The 24,532-nt window shown below is 36.6% G+C and overlaps 1 protein-coding gene and 1 long non-coding RNA gene across 15 annotated transcripts in view; one reads left to right on the forward strand and one right to left on the reverse strand.

Moving 5' to 3' along the window:
- LOC140530917 (uncharacterized) overlaps nucleotides 1-24,532 on the reverse strand; it is a 1,083,438-nt gene that overhangs the window by 333,161 nt on the left and 725,745 nt on the right. The window lies entirely within an intron of this gene.
- The window catches only part of LOC140531007 (A-kinase anchor protein 9-like), a 63,759-nt gene that overhangs the window by 22,725 nt on the left and 16,502 nt on the right, over nucleotides 1-24,532 (forward strand). The window contains exons 4-8 of the mRNA XM_072650207.1: nucleotides 2,992-3,036; nucleotides 5,947-5,997; nucleotides 6,333-6,503; nucleotides 13,391-13,546; nucleotides 21,655-21,858. Of these exons, the coding sequence (XP_072506308.1) occupies nucleotides 2,992-3,036; nucleotides 5,947-5,997; nucleotides 6,333-6,503; nucleotides 13,391-13,546; nucleotides 21,655-21,858 (627 nt within the window). The remainder of the gene's footprint in view (nucleotides 1-2,991; nucleotides 3,037-5,946; nucleotides 5,998-6,332; nucleotides 6,504-13,390; nucleotides 13,547-21,654; nucleotides 21,859-24,532) is intronic.

Here is a 24,532-nt window from a genome sequence, read left to right on the forward strand (position 1 = left end):
CTGTCCAGGTGCCATTTTTATGATGTAAGCTGTGGCCCATAAATTCAAATTCATTTATTGGATGCCAACTAAAGCTCTTGCCTTTGATGAATAGCATTTATGAAATTACCACCCATACTGCAGAGTCTTTCATTTGTGCAGGACTTTCAAACTTTAGTAATTCTTTATAGATTCCTTCTGAAAGTATCACTTATATTTAGATGAATCCCAGAAGTGGTTAGTTGTTCAATCATTTAGTCATGTCCAACTTTTTGTGACCCCCATATAAGGCTTTCATGGCAAAGGTACCGGAGTGGTTAGCCATTTCCTTCTCCAGTAGATTAAGACACATAGAGGTTAAGTGACTTGCCCAGGGTCACTCAGCCAGTGAGTATCTGAGGCCAGATTTTAACTTAGGGTTTCCTGACTCCAGCCCCAGTGCTCTATCCACTGAACTACCTAGCTGCCTCCATAAAATGTGTATTTTGTCTATATGTATACGTATGAACATAAACTTGATGTGCCTATGTGATAGACATGCATGTATGTCTCTATATGCATACACATGTGTATTTGTTCAGTTGTTTTCAGTCATAGCCCACTCTTCGTGACCTCACTTGGGGTTTTCTTGGTAAAGATCCTAGAGTGGTTCGCCATTTCCTTGTCTAGCTCATTTTACAGATGAGAAACTGAGGCAAACACAGGGTTAAGTGACTTTCCCAGGGTCACTTAGCTAGGAAGTGCCTGAGATTGGATTTGAAGCCAGGATGAGCAGTGTTTCTGACTCCAGGCCCCATGCTCTATCCACTGCACCACCAAGCTTCCCTATACTGAAGTGGTAGTGGTAGTCGTTCAAGTTAGGCTTGACAAGTTTTAAATTGTTGTAAGTTACATCCTGTATACTTGCCTGTCTCCGTATCAGTCAGTCAGTCAATGATTCATCAAGTATTTATTAAATGCCTACAGCGTGCTTGGTGCTTGGAACAGAAATAGAAAGAACGAAGCAATCTCTACTCTTAAGGAGCTTATATTCTGACGGGGAGACAACAAGAATATGTACAAACATTTAGAATAAACGTAAGGAAAATGAATGCAAGTTAGTTAAATACAAAGTAATTTGAGAAGACAGCGGTTGGAGAGATCAAAAAAGGCTTCCTGCAGAAGATGCTGCTTTATATGTGTGTTAAAGAAATGAAGGGATTCTCTTAGGCCACAGTGAGGAGGGACAATGCATCGTAGGCCTGTGGGAGGGCCAGGGCCCAGGCTGCAAGACAAGAATCAGCAGCGTAAAGAAGGTTCTGGGAGACCAGAAAGACAGGCGGGGCCAGTTAAAAAGAAAGGAGCTTTAAAAGCTAAACAGAGCTCTTCCATATTATCTGACAGGCAAAAACCAATGAATCTAGGTGAAAAGTAGTGAGGGCCTGAATTAAGGTGGAGGCTGTGTGAGTCTCGAGAAAGGGTTGTATGCTAAGATGTATAACTAGAAACAGAAATATTTGGCCAGTGATAGGAAATGTGGGGTAGGAGAGATTAAGGAGTCAAGTATAGTGCCAAAGTTACAAACCTGGAAGGCTAGAAAGGCGGTGAGCACACTTGTAGGAGGAATGAGTCTCCACCACTCCTCTCTCTTCTTTCACTCACCCTGGTTGTTTTCCTGGAGGCTTCTATGGCTCTGCAAGTCATTTTGTTTCAGGGGGAAATAGATGAAATACTGTTCTGGGAGCAACTGATGCCCGATAATAACAAAGTGGTAGGAAAACGTGAAGTTTCTGGGCATCTGCGTGGAGAAGAGCAGCGTCTGGGATCGCCCCAAGGAGGGAGCAAGGGAGATGGGGACTGAGAAACTGGCTGCAGAGCAGGGCGAGGGAGAGCTACAGGAGGGGGGAGCAGGGAGCCATGCAGTGACGGGAAGGAATGGAGGTGCCGGGAGGAGCCCCGGGCAGAAGTGGACCTGGGGATTTGGGTGGTAGGGTGCCTTAGCTCGGGCACTCTCAGCACTGGGAATGGAAAGATGAACAATGAGACACCACCAAGTGCAGACAAGGGCTGCAAGTTTTAGCAACTGTCAGTTCCTTCTTTGGGGATGGATACCATTTTTCATCATAAGACCTTTCTAGGTGTCTTGGATCATCATATTACTGAGAATAGCAAAATCCTTCACAGCTGATCATCTTAGAATATTACTGTTACTTTGTACACTGTACGTTTCATTTTGCATCAGCTCGTGGAAGTCCAGGTTTTTCTGATAGCACAGGCAGGATAAATATTTTAATAGACTAAGATGAAGGGCATTTTATAAATGTTTGTTGAATGAATAAACCATCTTTTTTAAAAAAATTAGCTCATTTCAAAATTCCCTTCAGCTCTAAATTTCTGTAGTTCTTCCTGTCAAAGTAGTGAGATTTCTGTGAAAGCAGCTTTCTAAGTTTCCTTTAGGTAAAGATCAATAGAATGTGATTTATTTTTTAATCTATGCAATGTACACTAATCCTTTGTTCAATTGGATGGTATAGAACACTGTCCTAGGCATTGTAAATGGAAGTAATCTATGGTATTATATGTTTAATAAAAAACTTTTTGTTGTTAAGTCATTTCAGTCACATCCAGCTCTTCACGCTCCCGTTTTGGGTTTTCCTGGCAGAAGTGCTGGAGGGGTTTGCCATTTCCTTCTCCAGCTCGTTTTACAGCTGAGGAAATGGAGGCAAACAGATTGAGTGACTTGTCCAGGATCATGCAGCTAGTATGTGTCTGAGGCCAGGTTTGAATTCAGGAAGATGACTCTTCCAGACTCCAGGTCAAGGCCTCTAGCCTAGCTGCCCTTCGTGAAAATACCTCATGACAAGTCTCGAACATCTCACCATGTTGAAAGACATTCGTAATTTTCAGATCAGGTTATGAGAATTTAAAACACTTGACTTGTTTTTAGAGATTTTTAAACTTTCTACGTGTTAATTATAGTAAAGTATAAAAATAGTAAACACATTATAACATTTTTGTTTGTTTTAATTTTAGATGGAAAGTGAAATTTCAACTACTACGGATGATTATAGTTCAGAGGTAAGATTAAATGATCTTGGTGTTTCAGATATCAAAAAGTTGAACTAAGAGTTTTAAATATTTCTAGTGACTCAAACCCTTCCCCCACTTTATTTTTAAAGTATATCATAAGATGATAAATTTAAAAAAACATTTTAAATTATTTTATCTTATGGTCTCTCTTGAAATTGTTAAAGTAGTAAATCTATTTGACTCGTTTCAGTCTTATTCACTTAGACCTTCCATTATTGTTTCTGTATTTTCCATTTATGTGGTTGTGTGTGTATGTATGTACGTACCAACATGTATGTATACACACGTCTACATATACACATATATATCTCCTATTATTGTATTCCTAGCATAAGTGACAACTGAAAGATTGCTACATGTACGTGAAGTAGAATATGCTCTGTAATTCTCTCTTAATATTTAATGTCTGCTTGAATTCTTGTTAATTATGTTAATTTTTTATTTTGAAAAAGTGTTGAGATAGGGTTACTCTTTTTAGATAGTAAAGCTGATCTAGAAATTGCATAATTGTAAGAAATATCTTGTTTCTACATCAGTGACATGTAAACATACATCATTTTGTGATTTCATTTACATTTCTTTGATTTTATTATTTTCTTTGGCCCAGAGACATAGAAAATAGTATTTTTTATCTGAATGGTTCAGCCCTTCAATTTAGATCCATTGACCTAAACACTTAAGAATATTCATTTCCTTCGGTGTTTAATTAAAAAAGCATCATGGTGTTACTTTGGGAAGAAAAATCAACCACTTTAAATTAATTGTAGGCTGTAAGGGGAATGAAAATTTAAGTTTTTAAGAATTTTGTTTGTATAGAAGCATTTATTTAGTATTTGATCTGAGATATGAAATGATGAGAACATGATTAAAAAGTGCTAATTTTTTTTTTTTGCTTAAAAAATACTTATAGAAAGGGAAATTAGTACTGGAAAATCTGGATATTTATTTGCAAATTTGTCCTTGATTTGCATACTGTAGGACCAGTGAAGTGCTGCTAAAAATTTATCATCATCCTAACAGAGAGAAGAGTTAAACAAAACCCCTCAAGACAAATTTGAATTTTTAAATGCAAAAACAAAAAATGTAGTAATGGGGACTTTATAGATTTGGTATGAAAAAATATCTTGGTCCTCTTACTAACAACTTGTGAGGCAATCTTTATCTTGGCTCCTTTGAGAAATTTTCTGCATTCTTATTGTGTACAGAAAACATGCTACAGAAAATGATAACAGTATTTTAAATCATTTGGTGTTGCTTGAAGTGAATGAAAACAGAAGTTTAAGGAATTTTTATGACCTTGATCTCAACAAAAAGAAGTAGGGATCAGCTCCATCTGAGAGTGATAAGAAAGAAAGGTTGAGCTAGAGAAAGGGACAAGATTTGGGAAGGATAATATGGAGTTAATAAAATAAGAGATATAAGAATTCCTCTTAGCAATGAAGACCTATCTATAATTAGATAGTAGGGAGGCCCCTTGAAATTCTTAAGCAGACAAGTATCATAGTGTGAAATTACATCCTTGGATAACAAATCTTATTTCTTTTGGTATTTTGAAGTTAATCATTTTTTGCCTGCATAAATGAACCTCATTTGGAACTTCTTTGAGATTCAGCCAAACCGCATTAAGTCCACCTCTGCCAGATCAGGTCATTGTTGCTCACTGCCCAAGTTAGAGCAGCATAAACACCTAATGTGATCTTTTCAGACAAAATCCTTTTTATCATTGTGGTCATGACAAGCACCCACAAACACAAGGATTTCTCTACGAAGGGGACTTCATGTAAATCTATGACTGTCTACTATGGACTGCTTGGGTGTTTTTCCTGTGCTTCAGATTTAAGATGAAAGTCCAACACTGCCCTCCGTATCTGCATTGCCCTTCGGTTCTCTTCTGTTTATTTTTTAAATTATTCATCCACCTTTTTTTCTTTTCTTTTTCTTCTTTTAGAGATCACTATCACCACCTCTCCAAAATGCCCCAGCAAAAAAGCTGCCTTCCTCCCTTATAATAAGAAAAGTGTAGTCACACAAAGCAGATCCACACATTGATCACGTGGCACTCTTTTAAAAGCTAGAAATAGCTGTTCTGTCCATCAGTCCCCACCCCAGATTTTTCTGCCCTGTTCTCATCCTTTTCTTTCCATGTGTCCTCATGTTTTCCCCCAAACTCTTCCTTCCTAACTTTCCTAGTTCTGTTGAATAGTGCCACTCCATCCTTCTATTGGCTCATGTTTCTACTCTTGGGAAGAGCTGTAGTGGCTCCTGTTGAAGAACACTGGAGATTAGCCTGTGTTGACCTGCAAAAGGGCAGAAATAAGGAAAAAAACAGTCATGTGGAGATGGATGTTCTTAATAGATTGGGCAGGGGTGAAGATTGGTAGGGCAAGTGGGGGTGGGGAGAGAGGCAGGATTGGCAGGATGTTCCAAGCCTTGTCTTTAGTAATTTTATGTAAGCTTCCATCTTAACATCATTTTCATCTTACTACCAGCCTCCTGAATATTTGTATTAATGTTGTAATATTAACCTAACACTAGTAAGGCATTGGATTGGAAATGGGATGTGGCATGAATGTACCTTAAATATAGCAATTGAAAAGAAAAGTTTTGATGAGATGTTTCATAAGAACTGAACTAGTTTCACACAATTTTGTTAAGACAACTTAACTATTTTTGTCACAATTGAAATATTTTATCCTTCTGAAATGGAAAGTGTACTTATTTTGAATTGCAGTTCATTATCATATCCTTATCATGCATCTGTAAAAATTTAGTCTGAATTGAATAAATTACTAATGAAGCATTTTTTGTCACAAGTTTTCTAGAGAAAAAATATATTTCTATTAGCTATAGATTGTTTTCTTTAAGTTGATGACATATTAAGAAATTGTTCTTATACAGGTAAATGGTTGCAGTTTGGTGCAAGCAGATATTCCTACCAATTTATTAATGGTACAGTATTACCAGTTATTTAATAATAATAACAATGTTTAATACTAAGAGCACTTGTCTACTAGCTTACTAATCAGTCTTTTCTTCTTTATGTGGTGCTATCTTTGTGATGTATACATGCCTTTAACCTCATACAAGACATTTGTTTTTTGTTAAAAAGCTTAACATTAACAGAATTTTCAACTATTCTTTATGTCAGAACTTGCAAAGTTCAAATTACATTAACCACACAGCAGGTCAATAAGCTCTTAGATGATATGGAAATCAGAATTTGAATAAGTTCCTCTTGAGGAATGCTTTAAGTACTGATTTTTAAGGAACTTGAATTGATTTAGGAAGAAGAATTTGGAGTTGGTGAGTCTTACTCGGAGCAAGGAGCACAGTTTCCTTCGAAACGACTAGAGATGATGGAGAATGAATTGGCTGGGAAACAGCAAGAGATTGAAGAGCTAAACAGAGAACTTGAGGAAATGAGGGCAGCATATGGCACGGAAGGATTCCAACAGGTGTGCTTACCTTATGTTGCTTTCTGTTTATCTCTTATCAAACGGAAACCCTGATATCAATTAGGAGTGCATGACCACTATTTAGAGATGGTTTTAAACAGGAATGTTAAAGTTATAGTTGTCCTAATATAAATTGGACTCCTGACACATTTCATTCATATTCCATGGTCACAATTTTCAGTCCTTGTACATTGTGTGGATAATATTCGGAAAATAAATCTTAGAGTCATTTGTTGGAGGTTTTTAAAGTATATAATAGGAAAACCTTATTCATCAAGCTTTCCTGGTATCAGCCTGCGCAGAGAATGAATTCTTGCTATGCCTGACCAGATTCGCTGCAGACCATAGGCTGCAGATATACAGTGGAACTTGGAGAATATGAAAATGTATCATTTGCTTCTTGATTTAAAAGAGACCTGTCTTTTGAACATGTTGAGATTTTGGTACCATTGACATTTGTATTATTATAATATCTGTCTGTTTCTCATTCCATTTAAAATTTATTGCTCTTTATTTTTCTTAATTGCTTTGTATTTCATATTTCTGCCTTTAAGTTTTACAAAAATTCCCTTTTTTCATTTATTTGCAGTAATTTCTAAAGAACCTTTAGTAGTTTAAGCAGTATTTAGTTGAATTCTTTATTGCTGTGTTTTCGATTGCTATTCAATAGGTTAATTTCAGGAGGTTAATTTTTTGGTAACTGAATTAAAGATTAGTTATAATTTTTTGTTATTTAGTCTTTCTCAGTTGTGTCTGACTCTTCATGACCCCATTTGGTGTTTTCTTAGCAAAGATACTAGAGTGGTTTTGCCATTTCCTTCTTTATCTCATTTTACAGATGAGGAAACTGAGGCAAACTTGCTCAGGGTCACACAGCTAGTAAGTGTTTGAGGTTGGATTTGACCTGAGGAAGAGGCATCTTCCTGACCCTAAGCCTGGGGCTCCATCCATTGGACTACCTAGAGGCCCCAGTTATAATAATAACAGCCATAAATTTGTATGGTACTTCATGATTTACCTAGTTCTTTTTAAGAATTTTTCAAGTTCTTAAAGTTCTTTTAAAAGAACTGTTTACATATGTTATTCTTGTAATAACTCTAGGAGGTAGATCGAGCAGATGATACTATCCACATTTAACCAATGAATAAGCTGAGGCTCAGAGCTCAACCCCAAGGTCACACAGCTAGTAAAAGACAGAAGTGAGCCTGGATACCGGCTTTTCTGTCTTCATGTCTTTCACTGTATTTCATGTGTCATCCTGTAATAACAGTGTTGGACACTGTTTTATGGCAGTCCACATAGACAATTGTGACTTTAAAGCACTGCGGTTGCATAGTTGGCGTGAGTTCTTACGGGGGCTCTCAAGTGTATTGGGTGACCACTGATGACAGGCCTGTTCTCCTTAGGATACAATGAAAAAGAGAAAAAAATCACTGTAGTTAGAGTGACATTTCTGGTGATTACAACTGCTGACAGAAGAAAGCACTACTACATGTTCCTTAGTAGGTATTCATAGAGACAAGAATAAGGGTATGTCAGTAATATTCTGTTTACTTGATGTCTTCAAAAGGAACATGAGGGAAGGTGGAATTTTCTTTTTCCTAGTGGATAGTTAACATGTCTTCATATTCTGTCAAACTAGGAAATCAAAATACTTTTCAGTTAAACTAGTGAGTCAGAAAATCTAAAGTACCAACTTAGAGCAAGGGTAGAAGAAATTGATTTGACTGATCTAATAGGAATACATCCATCTGCTATTTAAAAAAAATAACATCTACCCTCTCTGTTAAGACCATCAAGAAGGTAGAACATTCCAGAAAAGCTCCTGTGGCAATGAAGTCCAATGCTGAACAGTTTTCACTGAAAACACTTCATGAGTATACGGAATGGTTTTACTAGTTTTGTATTTTTATTTTCCCACAAGTATGGGAATATGTCAAAACAAAGAATTTGGTGACCACATGTTTGCACCCTGCTTCCATAATATTATTGCACTAGCAAAAATATTACCCATTTTTGGGAAAGAGGAATACAGGCTTTTGCTTTTGGATGATTTGTAACATGTTTTATATCATTGAATATTTGAAAGATTCTAAATTTATGTGAAAGAATTTTGCTATGAAATTGATTATGAAATTCTTTTGAAGGGTACCTCAATTAAATCATGTGTCTATTTCCTCCATATTTAGGAAGAAATTCTGTATTTTCTCCATAAATATTCAGGAATAATTCCTCTTTTACTATAAAGTCTCTTGGTAGGGGATTCTCATTTCCTCTATGATTTTGTTTTTCTCTCTGGACCAGAAATCCTAGAACCCAGTGTTTCAATTAACTTTACCAGGAAAATCACTTTAAAAATCATTCAGCTTTATGACTAACATTACTGTCATCTATCTTTTATGGCTACACAAGTTTATGTCCGGAATAAAAGATTTATTCCTTTAATAAATATTATGAGTAAAACAGTGCTTTCCTTTGAAAGCTCCATTTGGTATGTCTGTGGCATACATAGGTAAGAAATTTTGTGTAAAATAATAGTTACTTTCCTTAGAAAAAATGCAAAGCAAAAGTTTATTTAGGGAAAACACAAATTCAGAATTACAGATTTTAATATTCTTGCCTATTGAAGTTGTTCAGAATAATTGAGTGATTTTATTGTCAAGATGAAAAATAATGATAGTAACAATGCAGATATTATAACTGAAAGATAAAATGTAACAAGTACTCTGTGTGTTATTGGCGTTTAGAGATATTGGTGATGTCCTTGTCAAGGAAGACAATGAAGACATTATATATCAGTCTATATTCTCATGATCACATGGATATGAGTATTCCTACCGTTGTTATCAGTAACGGTCCATTCACACCTTGTCATCCTTTGCAATAATTGTTTGAGCCCATGCATAATTTTTACCTAGAGTTAGACTAGAACCACTGAGCATTCCTGACCAGAAGCATATAATGGTCAGACACACTGTACTTTAGGAACATCAGTTTAGCAGCGATGCAGCTTGGGCAAGGCCAGAGGCAAGGACACCAATTAGGAGGCAATCCGGTAACATAGGGAGAGAGCATGAGGACCTGAACTAGGGTGATGGCCATGGGAATATTTGTATCTCATATAACTATAGCATTTGCTATGATATATTATATATATATATATATATATATACATATATTATATAATAGCATGTATTGAACTACATGCTGATTGATTTAATGAAGAACACGACAGATCTGAGAGAGGGTTGAGGGTTAGAACTAGCGATTTTTGACAACTGTTTGACTGTAGGGATGAGGGAATGGGAAGAAGCTAGTCTAATGGAGTGAAGATATTTACTATGTTACTGTTATTTTAGGAAACTTTGATTTCTCAAGTATAGGCGTTCCTTCTGGTCAACAAAGGAATTGCAACCCTTCCATAATTTATTTAGATGTCTTCAGGAGTTCCGTGGCTCCCAAGTTCGTCATCCTAAAATTAATCTGATCATGAGTTGCTTTCATTTAGCTAATTGGGTACTAGAATGACGTACACACTTTTGTTAATGTATCCTAAAATTATATTCCCTTTTGTTTTGATCGACTATGCAATGTTGCTGGTTCATTGATCTCTAAAGTTCACTAAAACACAGAGACCATTTCTCCAGGAACTGTGTGTAGATTCATCTCCCTCAGCATGCACTTGTACTTTTGTTTTTTAACCTAAATTCAGCACCTTATGTCTGTGTGTTTTATTGTATCTTATGGTTCCAGTCTGTTGAGATCTTTTGTGTTCCCAGTTCTGTCATCCAGGAGATTATCTGTCCCAGTTTTGTTTCACTATATATTTGATAAAATTCTTCATCTGAACTGTCAGTAAATTTTTTTTAACAGAACAGGGTCAAGGATAGAGTATCTAGTGGACAGAGCGGGTAGATATTTCCCTACAAATTGATATCATTATTTTAATCACCACCCCTGAATGTTCAGCCAGTTTTGAATTCACTTCATTGTATTATCAGGTCGCTAGGTGGCGCAGTGGATTGAGTCCTGAGTCTGGAGTCAGGAAGAATCATCTTCCTGTGTCCAAATGTTAGACACTTAGTAATTGTGTGACCCTGGGCAAGTCACTGAACCCTGTTGGCTTTAGTTTCCTCATCTGTAAAATGAGGTGAAGAGATGGCAAGCCACTCTAGTATCTCTTCTAAGAATATCCCACAGGGGGCCATGAAGAACAATTGTAAAATTATCATTTATTTTCCCTACTTATCCACCTTATCCACAAAGATCTCTCTAAAAGACAGAATCCACTATTTCCAAATCTCAAATAAATTGTAGGCATGTCTTTGACATCTTGAACCCACCATGTTTAGTATATATACTAAATTTGTTACTATAGCATGAGGGAATAATATCTGTGACCATTTCAAGATGTAGCACTAGGCTCTAACTAAAAAATAGGCCTTAGATATGGAGATAACACCTACTTCTTAAAATTATGGAAACTCTTTCATGTGTCCATGAAAATGCAGTTCAAGTACAAGTGGGTTCTGGTTGTCAAATAGATTCTTTAATGATACATAGATCATAGATAGTTCTAAATGCTGCTGACAAGTCAGAAGACTAGTAGAAACTGTAAAGATTTTCTAGAGATTGAAAAAAAAATGAGAAAAAGGCTTGTTTCAGTTTGGGTTCACTGCTTAAATTAAAGTTATGTTCTTAGGTTATACAACTTCACATTTCACCATTATGATGACAAACAAGCAAATGACCAGAAAGCAGGAGGTGTTATGGCATTGTGGATGAGCACTGGACCTATTTTGTCATCCCGGGCACGTGTCTTAGCTGCTTTGAGCCTCAGTTACCTTATCTGTAAAATGGCGAGCGAGTGACAACACTTATTTTATAGATCATCTTTGTAAAATATCTCCAAAGTGTTATATGAATATGAGCTATTTTTTCCCACAAGAGAGCAAATTTTAGGGCCCATTCTAGGCAGTTCCTATTCGTTCCTTTGTCACAAACCATCTCTTTCTACAGTTATGTCTTTGGCTTTTCACAATAACTTATTCACAGTGGGAACCCTGAGTCATCAAGAAAAAAGGTCACTTAAATTCAGCATCCTCCATTTAAGAAGACAGCAAAGTATATCAAAACTTCCCCTGATTGTACTAGCTGGTCCACCTGTTTCTCTTGCTCCTTTTCGCTGCCAGACTTTCTGAAAAAGTTGTTTGTACCTGGGACTCCCCTGAGGCCCTTCGAGTCTGGCTTCCCCACCATTGACCATGGGGACCTCATTGGACCTTCTTGTCTTCCCACCCTCTCTGTGCCGCTGCCCCTCCCACTTCCTCCTCAGTGTGTGTCTGGGCAGTGTGTAGTCAGCTGTCCTGATCGCTTGCCTTCTCTATCTGCCCCTGGTGACTGATTTACTTAGATGCTTCACCATACTTCTCACTATGGGCTCTTGGCTGTCCTTCCGGGAAAATAGCTTCTTATTAGACAAAGTCTCTGGACCTGCCTTGCTCCACCTTTTCCCCTGCCATGTTCTTTTGAAGTCAGATAGGTGAAAGCTTCTAGAGCCATGCAGTCCTGAGGTCCATTCCACTGAAGCTCAGTAGTGACGACTGTGAGATCAGATTTCCTTCCTTGAACTAGCAGCTAGCTAGACTTTACTTTTCTGTTTTTCTGGGTGGGAGTATTAGGAGAAACTTATCAGAGGAAGCTATGCAGAATGACCACCCACTTAGGGTTTCAGGCTCTTTACAAACCAAAAATGCAACCCAAGTCAGCGAAGGAAGAGAAGAGGTCAAGATTTCTATAATGGCTACTCTGTGCTAACCACTTTACAAATATTATCTCATTGGAGACTCACAACAACCCTCTGAGATGGATACTGCCATTATCCCCATTTCACAGTTAAGAAAATTGAGGCAAACAGATGAAATAACTTTTGTTACACAACTAGTAGTATCTGAGGTCAAATTTGAATTCAAGGCTTCCCAATTCCAGACCCAGTGTTCTATACATTGTACCACCTAGTGGCAGCTAGAAGTAAACGTTCTTAACACTCCGTTAGGAGACTCTTAATCTACCTTTAACCTGTATTTATTTCTATCTTTTGAGACTCTTCCTATCCTTCAAGGCCCATCTCAGTTGCTACCACTCCCTTGAAGCCCTCTCTAATCCCCCCAGATGTAATTCGTTTCCCCTTCATTAGAACCATGTTATACCTCTCCTGGATCAATCATACTTTAATTTGTATCTGGGTTTGTTGTTGTTTTTTTCTTTCTTCAAAGTCTTTATCTTCCTCATTTGAGTGTAAACTACTTGAAATCCAAAGCTCTCACATCTTGTTCATCTTTATATCCCCAACAGCACCCAACACGATGCTTTGCATATGTAGTAGGCATTTAATAAATTGTTAAATTTAATTAAAATGATTCAAATTTCTGTTTAATTCAGACACTTATAAAGATATCTGATGTGAAAAATGTGGTAGAACATATCTCTGATCTGTGCTGCCAGGGAGATTGAGGCTTGCAGATATCCTGGGTATTCCCAACTGCAATGAGATAAGCTGATCAGGTGTCTGAATGTTATGAACCCCAGGGTCTGGGAAGCTACCATATTGTCTGTGGAGGGCCAAACTGAACCAGGTTGGAAATAGAAGAAGTCTCCAGCTCCTGTGCCAATTAGAGTAAGACTGGACTCATAAATAGCGCCTGTGCTTCTGTCCTAGGAGAGATAGGAAACCTGCTCTTCAGAAAGAAGAAGGAAATGTCTGCTTCAATAAGATTTAGAATCTAGCATATTATGTCAACGTTTAGCCATAAATCATTTTAATAGTAATCAACCTGTAATTGTATTTTGAGTTGTTTTTGATCACCCATTTTCACTTTTTTTAATAGCTTCAAGAATTTGAAGCTGCAATTAAGCAAAGAGATGGCATCATAACCCAACTTACGGCTACCCTGCAGCAGGCAAGAAGAGAAAAAGATGAAACTATGAGAGAATTTTTAGAAGTGACAGAACAAAGTCAGAAGTTGCAAATACAGTTCCATCATGTAAGTCTGATTGATGGTAAATTTTCATTATTTGATAATAGTATAATTTATTTCTGGCAACTTTTGTGTCTTTCAGGATAAATATTATGTTCACCTAATATTTGTTTATTATGGATTATTATATAAGGAAAATAATGGGTGCCAGTTAATCTCATTAACCAAACATCAGTTTATATTCCCCTTGGTGGTTTCCTTTTTATTGGGTTTTCTGTTTCTCCTTTTGTTTTCCATTTGAAGAATTACAGATGATAGAAAGTTCCATGATTTACATTACCATTGTTTACTAATGGCTTCTATGTCTGAGATTGAGCTTTGTCCTCAAAATAGTAGGAGAGCTAAATAATTTTCTAAGCAATAATAATTCCTTAGAACAAAAAATTCTTTGAGCAAATAATAAGGCTCATGGTTATTCTTTCTCTCCCCCTCAAAAAACTCCTTTACCATTCATTTGTAGTTTGTAATGTGTGTGTGTGTGTGTGTGTGTGTGTATAGAAGCAGAAGTGATCAAAAATCTGCAGATAAATTGGTAATAAGCAGAGGTAGAATTAATAACCAGATGGGTGTCTCTTTCTTTTCATGACGATTGTTTCCTTCATAGCTGATGAATGTTTTTTAGCATGATATTAACTGCAAAAAAAAAATCTGTAAAAATCAAATTTCAGGCTTGAAATTTACCTTTCATCATGCTACCTCTTTTTTCAGTGGACTTTATTGAACACATTTTCATAAGCAAGGCCAGGGCTTTCTCCTCCAGGTTCATTTTGAGGATACCTCTTACAGGGTCACCCAGAAACTTTGTGGAAGAAGGAGAAACTGACCGTGTGAACCTTGGCCTGCAACAGGGATTCTTAACTTGGGGTCCAGGAGCTTCATTTTTTAGTGTTTTGGTAACCACATTCCAATGTAACTACTTTCTTTTGTCATCCTTTTTTTTTTAATTTTATACTTTTAAAGACATTATTTTGAGAGGGGAAAGCCAAGATGGCAGAATAACAGAACAAGTATGACACAATTCCTCCAACACAGACTTTCCTCAAAGATTTGGAAAATGCATCAAGTCAATTCCTGATCAGGAAATTTAGAAACAAAATCACAGCAAGGCTTTTTTTTTTCTTTTCTAATTAAGATTAGTATAGGGAGACAAAGAGTTCTCTGGATATTGGGGACAGGACCTGTCCAGACATATGGCTACATGCCAGAAATGAAGAAGGACTGAGGCTGTGTCCCGGAGCAAGAAAGGGACCCAGCCTTGTTCAGGAACAGGTGCCCAGTGACAGACCTGTCCCAGACCCAAGGTGAACTCAGGAGGGCACCTATGCCTAGGGGTGGCATCCAAGGGTAAGGAAAAGTGGTGGACCTTAGGCTGTGTCCTGAGTGAGGAGTAAGTCCAGGACTCTGACCAAGAAGCAGAGCAGGGTCTCTGTTCTAGCCACCAGCCTAGTTTGAAGCCTCCAGTGAAATAATGAAGATGGGAATCCCAGACAAAAGGGGACCTTGCATTTTGGTCACACAGAACCAATGACAGTGTCTGAGTCCAGCCACAGTCTACTGGAGCTTCCAGTGAAGAACAAGCCAACGCTAGTGTTTGCATTCCCAGACCAGAGCCAGAAACTTGCAGAGCTCAGACCAGGAGGGCAATAATCAGACATGGCCCCAGATCACATTGCTTTAGGAGCATTAAGAGGTTTCAGGTGTCCAAGCTGAGTGGTCCTTGAGGTCTTGGAATTATATAACAACACTCAGCCCTCCAGGAAAGCATCAGAAGGATCCAAGACAACAAAATCTCAGTTCAGACATTTCTCCCAGAAATGCACAGAGCCCAGTCCTAACATCAAGTCCAAAGTCAGGAAGGAGGCTGGAAAAATGAGCAAACTAAAAAAAGTCACCATAAAGAGGTATTATCATGGCAGAAACACTCAGGACACAAACTCAGAAGAGACTGGCTCCAAAATGTCTACAAACAGAGCCTCAGATATAAACGTAGCTTGCACAGAAGTTTAACCAGAATTCCTGGGAGAAGGGAAACAAGAGTGTTAGAAAGAACTCAGAATAATTTTAGAAACCAAATGAGAGACTTAGAGGAGAAAAATTGAGGAAAAAAATGGGAGCTGTGGGAAAAAATATTTGGAAAGTTTATTAATGTCATGGAACAAGAGGTACAAAACCTTACCAAGAAAAAACTCCCTAGAAGCTGGGAGAAGCAGTGGATAGAGTGCCAAGACTGAAGTCAGGAAGACCTGGGTTCAAGTGCAGCCTCAGGTACTCACTAGCTTACTAGTGACTCAGGGCAAGTCATTTAACTCTGTTAGCCTCCATCTCCTCATGTGTCAGATGTATGTGATACTAGTACCTACCTCCCAAAATTGTTGTGAGGATAAAATGAAATAATGATCGTCAAGAGCTTAGCACAGTACGTAAGCGCTCATAGTGAGCACTATATAGATATTAGCTATTATTATTAAAATTAGAATTGATCAAATAGAAACTAATGTCCATAAGACAAGAAGTGTTAAAGTAAAAAAAAAAAATTAAAGAAAATATAACGTATCTCATAGCAAAAACAGCTTATGTGAGAAACAGATTGAAGAGAAAAAAGTATGTAAGAACCACTGAACTACCTGAAAGTAAATGACCAAAAAAGAGCTTAGATACGTTTCAAGAAATTGTAAAGGAAAACTTTTCCAGATATCTTAAAACCAGAAGGCAAAATAGAAATAGAAAGAATCAGCTGATCACCTCCTGAAAGAAACTCCAAAACAAAAACTCCCCGGAATATTGTAGCCAAAATCCAGAGTTTCAGGGTCAAAGAAAAAACACTACAAGCAGACAGCAAAGAAGAATTCAAGTACCAAGGAGCCATAGTTAGAATAACACAAAATTTCCCAGGCACCACTTCAAAGGAACAGGAACCTTGGAATAGAATGTTCCAGAAGGCAAAGAATCTAGGGGCTTAGAGCTAAGAATAACTCAGCCACTACAAGGAGAAAAATGGCTTTGTAATGAAATGGAAATCTTCCAAACATACCTAGTAGAAAGATCAGAGCTCAGTTAAAGAAACTCAGGACTTGAGAGAAACACAAAAATGTAAACGTGATTATACTCTTTGACCTAGCAATATCACTGTGAGGTCTGTTTCCCAAGGTGATAAGGGGAAAAGGAAAAGAACCTAAATGTTCTAAAATATTTATAGCAGTTCTCTTTATGATGGCAGAGACCTGGAAATTGAGAGGATGTCCATCAATTGAGGAATGGCCAAACTAGTGTTGATGTATGACTGCGATGGAATACTACTTTGCAGTAAGAATTATAAGCAGGTTGATTTTAGAAAAACATGGAAATACTTGCATGAAATAATGAAAAGTAAAATGAACAAAACCAAGAAAACATTATATATAGTAACAGCAATGTTGTTCGAAGAAGAATTGTCAACAACTAAGTTATTATGAGTATTATTACGAGTATTAAACACTCAAATCAACCATAAAGGACCTATGAAGGAAGATGCTGTCCACGTCCAGCAAAAGAACTGATAAATAGAAGTATGCATAGAATGGTTCTACATCTCTTTGTAAATCTGTGTCAAATGATGGCCTTTTAGTTCAGGGTGGAGAAAGGAGGGAGGGAGACAGTTTGGAACTTAACATGTAACACAAAAATATTAAATTTACATTTAAAATGTAAAGTAAAAAAACAGATGAATCAAAGAACAAATCATAGAAAAATATCAGCAATTTCATTGAAGACAAGAACAATAATGAGACAACACGTCAAAAGTTTTGGAATATAACTAAGATCTTAAAGAGAAATTCATATCTCTAAACACTTTGTCAGTAAAAGAAAGAGTAAGTCAACTAATAGAAACTCTGAAAATCAAAGAAGAGACTAACAAAATTTAAAAAAAGAAATCATTGAATTAATAAATAAAACTAGAAGCTGTTATTAAAAAAAATAAAGTAAATCAGTAGCTAACTTGATTTTTAAAAGACAAAGAAGAAAACCAAATTAGCAGTATCAAAAAAAAAGTTTTAAAGATGAATCTACTACCAATGAGGAAGAAATAATAAATTATTGGGAACTGTTTTGCCCAGTTATATACCAAAAAATGGCAGGATAAATGAAGTCAAACAATATTTTCAAAAATATAAAATGCTCAGATTAACAGATTAAAATGCTACCAAATAGAAGACAATCCAACATTAGAAAAAGAAATTGAAGAAGCCATAAATGATTTCCAAAGAAAAATACCCCAATATCAGTTAGATTTACAAATGAGTTCTTTCAAACATTTTACAATTAATTCTAATACCACAAAAACTGGAAAAGTTGGAAAAGAAGAGATCACAAGAAATTCCTTATATGTATAAACACGATCATGATACATAAACCAAAGAGAGGCAGAACAGAGAAAAAAAATTGGACCAGTATCACTAATGAATACTGATGCACAAAAAAGGATTTTTTAAAATAAAATGTCAGCAAGGAAACTACAACATATCGCAAAGACTACAAACTCTGACAAAGCTGGATTTATACCAGGAATGTAGGGCTGATTCAGTATAAGGAAAGCTATAAATATAATAGATCACATTAATTTTTTAAAATTATATCAATAGATGCAAGAAAATCTTTTGACATACTGCCACACTCATGTGTATTTAAAAAAAAAAAACAAAACTCTTGAAAACATAGGAATTGAATCTTTCATTTAATAGTGTAAGTCAAATCAAGAGCCAGCGTATCTGTAATGTGAATAAACTAGAGGACTTTGTTCTAGTTTAAGACCCAGGATGAAGCAAGTAGGTTCATCATCACTACTGCTGTTTAATATAATACTCAGCCTGCTAGCTATAGCCAGAAGAGAAGAAAGAAAGCTCAGAGGACGAGCACAGGCAAAGAGGAGGCGACTAGCATTTCTGCAGATAGGACTTAGGTAACTGTTTACTTAGATAGGCAGCTGAAAAATAATTGAAACAATTAACTTCAGCACAATTTTAGGATATAGAACAAACCCCCGTAAAACATCAGGGTTTCTGTATATAGTTCTAAAATAATTCAGCAGTAAAATAACTACAAACAGTATTACATACCTGCCAAAGCAAAAACAAGAACTACATGAGAACAACTGCAGTGTAAGATATCTTTAGACAAAGGCATCTGAGTAATTAGATAAATATTAACTGGACGTGGGCTGAGCTGAGCCAAAACAATAATGACTACGCTACCCACGTTCTAATTTACTTTTTCAGTGCCGTACCAACCAAACTACCAAAGGATCACTTTATATAGCTAGGAAAAAACATACATCAAGAGGACCTAACGATCAAGAATATCAGGAGAATTAATGAGAAAAAAAAAGTGGGAAGAAAAAGGGCCTAGCAGTACTAGATCTCACACTAACCTACCACAAAACAGTAGTCATCAGAACGTTTTAATACTGAGTAAGAAATGGAGAGGTTGATCAGTCAAACACAATATATAGGGGCAAATGAGTGTAGTGTTAGATAAACGAAAATATCCCAGAATTCACAAACAAAAACTTGAGAGAACTATAAAGCAGTCTAACCGAAACTAGTTATAGACTAATATCTCTCATCCTATAATAAGACAAACTCCAAATAAAGACATAATTCAGAGAGAAGGGTGACATAAACAGGTTAGAGGAGCAAAGAAGAAATTACCTGTCAAAGTAAGAGCGTTTCCCAAAGTGATAGTCAGAGGAAATGAATGGGCTCTTTGTAAAGGAAAAAATCCAAGTGACCTATGACTGTATGAGAAAAAGTGCTGTAAATCAATAATTAGAGAAATGCAAATTAAAACAACTCAAAGGTACCACCTTATGCCTATCAGACTGGTAAAGTTGACAGAAAAAGAAATGACAAAGCTAGAGGGTCTGTGGGAAAAAAGTATATAATATGCTGTTAACTCTGCATTACTACGAACTGGTCCAGCCATTCTAGAAAGCAATTTGGAGCTATATACAAAGAGCTAACTAAGCCGTATTTATTCTGATCCATTGATACCGCTACTAGGTCTGTCCTCCCATAGAGAGCAAAGAAAGAGGAAAAGGGCACATATGTACAGTATTTTGGGATTATTGCAATAAAGAATGGAAACTGAAAAGGTGCCTATCACTTGGGGAATGACTGAAGAAATGATATATGTATGTGATCTAATGCTGTTGTGCTATAAGAAACTCATGGTGCATGTTGAGATGTTTGTGTGTGTGTTGTGTGTGTATTTTTTTATATGACCAATGTGGGTATTTGTTTTAATTACAATATTTGTAATAGAGGTTTTGTTTTGTATCATTTTCTTATTGGAGGTCAGTGGGAGGGAGAGGAGATATTTATGAAAATAAAATTGAGTTAAATTAAAAAGTTATTTTGAGAAGGGATTCGTGGCACAAAAAAAGATTAAACTCCCTCCAGCCCCCACAACTCCCTAGTTAACTACTTAATCTGTGAGCTTTCTTGTAATAAGGACATGAGAACTATAGAGAGGGTTATGATGAGATTTCAATAGCTATATAATATGTAAACATATATAGAAAAAGTTCGTCAAGGTACATACTTTGCATTTGCCTAGAAGGAGACTGAGAGTATCCTTATATATTTTTGTCCGATTACTCTTGACCATGACATTTTTCTGTAATCATATAAATTGTATTTCTTCCATTGTATTTTATACCATTAGTTGCATTTTCCTCCATTTCTGTTTTCCCATCACTAACTGGAAAAGAGGAATTAACTTTTCTAGCTCTACCATAATTTTGACTTTTCAGAATTTCTGTGTTCTGTTTTCATGAGAAAATGAACCGACTCCTTCTTTCCCTATGTGTTAGTGCCCTCCTGTACCATAAACAAAAATTTACCATGTATTTATTTTGTGTATGTCTTATGTGCATTTATATATGTGTATATCATCTCCTCCAATCGAATGTGTGTGTGTTCGTCCTTTGTTGCCGAAGAAGACCACGACATCAGAGAAATGATGATGTGACTGCCACTTGACTTTGTTTTGAGTGAGTGAGGACTGTACAGGTCACCAGCCTCACTTCTCCTCCAGAGCCATCTGAATCCAGTGACCAGGTATTCATCAGGATGACTGGAGATGGCTCAGGATGAGGCAATTTATAAATTCCCTGAAGACATGAATTGTTTCATTTTTATTTCTGTACCCCTAGCCCCTAGCATAATGCCTGGTAAGCTCATGATAAATGTATGTAGAGCGATTGAGAGGCTTTTTTCTAGTCTCAGCGTAGCCATCTTACTTTATTTCCACTAATTCGTGCACAGATTGCTAAACTGAAGGGGACATAAAATTACTATTTTATAAGCCTTTCTAGTTGATCAAATATGAGACAACACAGCTCTTATTAACATCTGTCCAAACAAAGTCTATACTTTCCCTCCAAAATCTGACCTAGGTTAAACTAGTGGGAACTATCATGGCATTAAATTTCAGGTTATATCCATAAGGTTTTTTCCCTTTCAAAGAAATTTCATTTTAGGAGTGCTGCCTCCTTTATGAGGGTGGTCTTTCTAACTGGACCGATATATTCTGTTTAGGGGTCCCCTAGGCAAATGCCAAACTTGCTATATTTTTTCTACATATGTTTATATACTTTTATTGAATAGGTATTGAAATCTCATCATGAAACTCTCTGTAGCTCTCATTATTACAAGATCGCTTACAGCTTTAAAGTAGTCAGCTAGTAGTTAACTGGGGGCTGGAGGGATTTTAGACCTACTTGAGACCTTTTTGATGGGATCAGACCAGATCTGTCTTTTACCAAATGTTGCTCCCAGTTGAATGGTTTCATAGCGAATTTCCAGTTTCTAACTCATGATGGTAATATAACTTTTGTGGAAGGGTGCTTCTTTTTCTGTTAAACCATTTATACCCTATTAAGAGATTCTTATACTTGTCAAGATGGGAATTTTTCAGAACTTTATTTAGGAAGTGAGGTGGGGGTGGAGAGTGAGGTACCCTGGTATCAAAAAAAAAAAAAAAGAAGAAGAAAGAATTCTCTTTTTCTTCCTTTTTTTGTGCCAGTATAGCTGCTAACATTTTTAATGTCTCATTTTTTTTGCCTTTTTTAATTTTAGTTACAGGCTAGTCAAAGTCTGAGAAATACTAATCACAGCAGCACAGCTGCAGATTTACTTCAAGCTAAACACCAAATTGTTTGGCAGCAGCAGCAGCTAGAACAACAACACCGTTTATTAGAAGATCATCAGAAGAAGAAAGAAGAATTCAAAATGCAGATTAATTTCTTGCAAGAGAAAATTGGAACTTATGAGATGGAGATGGTATGCTCTTTTTAGTGATAGTCTACCAAAAGATTTGTAACTTTGCAATTAATTTTATGTTGACTTTTTATCTCCCTTTGAACTAATTTAAGAAACTTTAGAAATAAACATTCTTGTCATCATTATTATTCAAATGACTCACAAAAGCTTTATAGTGAAGAAAAGGTCTTCTCATGGATAAAATGATAATTCATTTTGTACCTTTTTACAGCCCCATTATAATAACTCAAGTCTTGTGTTCTAAACCACAAATTAAACATTTATGTGGTGATGAGTTCCTGCTGCTAGGTCTTATGATTAAGGCCTTTGGAAAAGCATAAATCCATGCTAATTAGGTGTTATAAGCAGATTACATTAAAGGGAAACTGACATTAATAATGTTTCTATGTAGACTCAGATTTCTGACCCTGTTAGTATTTTACCTAAGAAGATCCCTGTATTTTCAAGGCATATTGTGAAATTCCGAAAAAAATTCTCAAAGCAAAATTTTAATTCCCTTTTAAAAAAAATCAAATATCACTTATTTGCTGAAAAAAATCAAAACAAAACATTTATTAAAGACCTTTTTCATGCCAGGCACTGTGATAGGCACAAATAATATGAGAACAAAAACCAAACAATCCTTGTCATTAAGGAGATTACATTCTCTTTGGGGGAGAAATGTGAAAACTGATGAATACAAAATATGTCCAAAATAAAGAAAATACAGTTTCCAGAGGTAGGTGGAAGTCATCAAGACAAGGCTTGTTGAGGGCATCTCAATGGAGCTAAACTTGGAAAGAAGTCTGAAGCTACGTTGAATGGCTTTTAGCCATGGAGGGCAGCCTCTGCAAAGACACAGAGACAAAAGCTGGAATGTCAAGTATGGGGAATAGCAAGCAAGTCACTGAGCTAGAAGGTAGAGTGCGAGAAAGAGGTGGCAGAGGAGTCTAGAGGCATTAGAGAGCCGCTGGACCTTTGTGAACAGGGGAGGAACATGGTCAGAATTGTGTTTTAGGCATATGATTAGGGAGGAGACTGGAAGTAGGGAGACCAGTGAGGGAGACATTGAAATAGTCCTAGTGAGAGGTGAGGAAGGCCAAAACTGGGGTGGGTGTGGTGTGTAGAGGAGAGAAAGGGACAAATCCAAGCAATTCTGTGTAGCTACAATCCATAGTACTATGCACTTAATTGAATATGAGCTGTGAAGATGAGTGAAGTATTAAGAATGATACCATGCTTAAAAAACTAGCTGGCTGGAAAAGAGAATTTATGAAATTAAGCAATGATTATATGTAAAAAGCCCAGAAATCACTGGAAATCATTGACATAAATGCTAGAGAATGAAGCAATGATCAGGAGAAGTCTTGATATTTAAATATAGCTAAGGAAGGCATATCAGGACCAAAGTGCCACATTTGGAATTGCCATACAGACATTTTGCTAGTGTTATGTGAAAAATACACATACACTGGTGATTATAAAGCTAAATGAAACCACAGTCCTTGTATTCCACAAGCTAAGACCCCAGTAAAGGGAGATACCACCAACAGAAAGAAGTATAATAGTAGTATAAGTAGAATGTGATTTGTGCCAGATGAAGAAAGTGGAAGAATTGTTATATAATATTAGAGAAGCCGAGAGAGAAGCCTGCACAGAGAAGATTGAGTTTGACCTGATCTTAGAAGAACTGGAAGTATTCCAATAGGTAGATACAGAAAGAGAGTATATTCCAAGTCAAGTCAAATCAATAAGCATTAATTGTATGCTTACTAGATGCCTGTCACAGGTGGAGTGAACGCCCTGAACAAGGAGAAAGGCACATCTGGTGAACCATTAGTAGCTCGCTAGAGCAAAGCCAGTGTAGAGGTCCAGTGGGGCGAGGTCACGTAGGGTCTTAAACGCCACATTATAGAACTTGAACTTTATTGGGTAGTCAGTAAGGAGCCATTGAAAGTTTTTAAGCAGAGAAGCTGAAGTCATTAGGAAAAAAAGGAACAGAAACAAACATGAAGAACCTACTACGTGTCCAACACTGGGCTAAGGTCTGCACAAATGTCATCTCATTTAAGAAGGTCTTTACAGAGATTTTTCTGCCAGCAGTACGTGGGGCTATTCAAGTCAGGAAACTATGTAGGTAGCTTTGGGGATTAATTTGCTTAACACATATTTATGAAGTGCGTACATGACTAATCAGCCCAACAATAATACTATGTGGCAGGCACTGACTGTTCCAAGTATTTTACTATCAAAGGAGATAATATTTGTAAAGTGCTTAGCATACATAGTGCCTGGCACTGGCACATAGCAGGTACTATAAATGTTCATAGTATAGTGGTTATGTCACATCTTGAACTATTCTCAGTTAACTAGTATTGATTTAATGAGTTTACTATATAAAATTAATAAATGCAGAAGAGATACATCACTTAACAAGATCAACATTTTTGATAGGTAAACTACGTAAGTAATAGTCTAACTCAACAAGTGGCTCGTAGTCCATAAACCATGATGTCATCAGTTCTTATCAGGCATAGTTCTCCTTATCCATGACTCTACAACTTGAGTCCTGAGCTGGAGTCAGGAAAAAGTTCATCCCTGTCTCCAAATTTCCATTGAAACCAGAATTTTGAGGTTGGATTGCCAAGCCAGAATATGATAGTTGTCCCAGATTTGGCTTGGAGTTTTGCTGTAT

This window comes from Notamacropus eugenii, chromosome 3, assembly GCF_028372415.1.
Source record: "Notamacropus eugenii isolate mMacEug1 chromosome 3, mMacEug1.pri_v2, whole genome shotgun sequence".
Lineage (NCBI taxonomy): Eukaryota > Metazoa > Chordata > Mammalia > Diprotodontia > Macropodidae > Notamacropus > Notamacropus eugenii.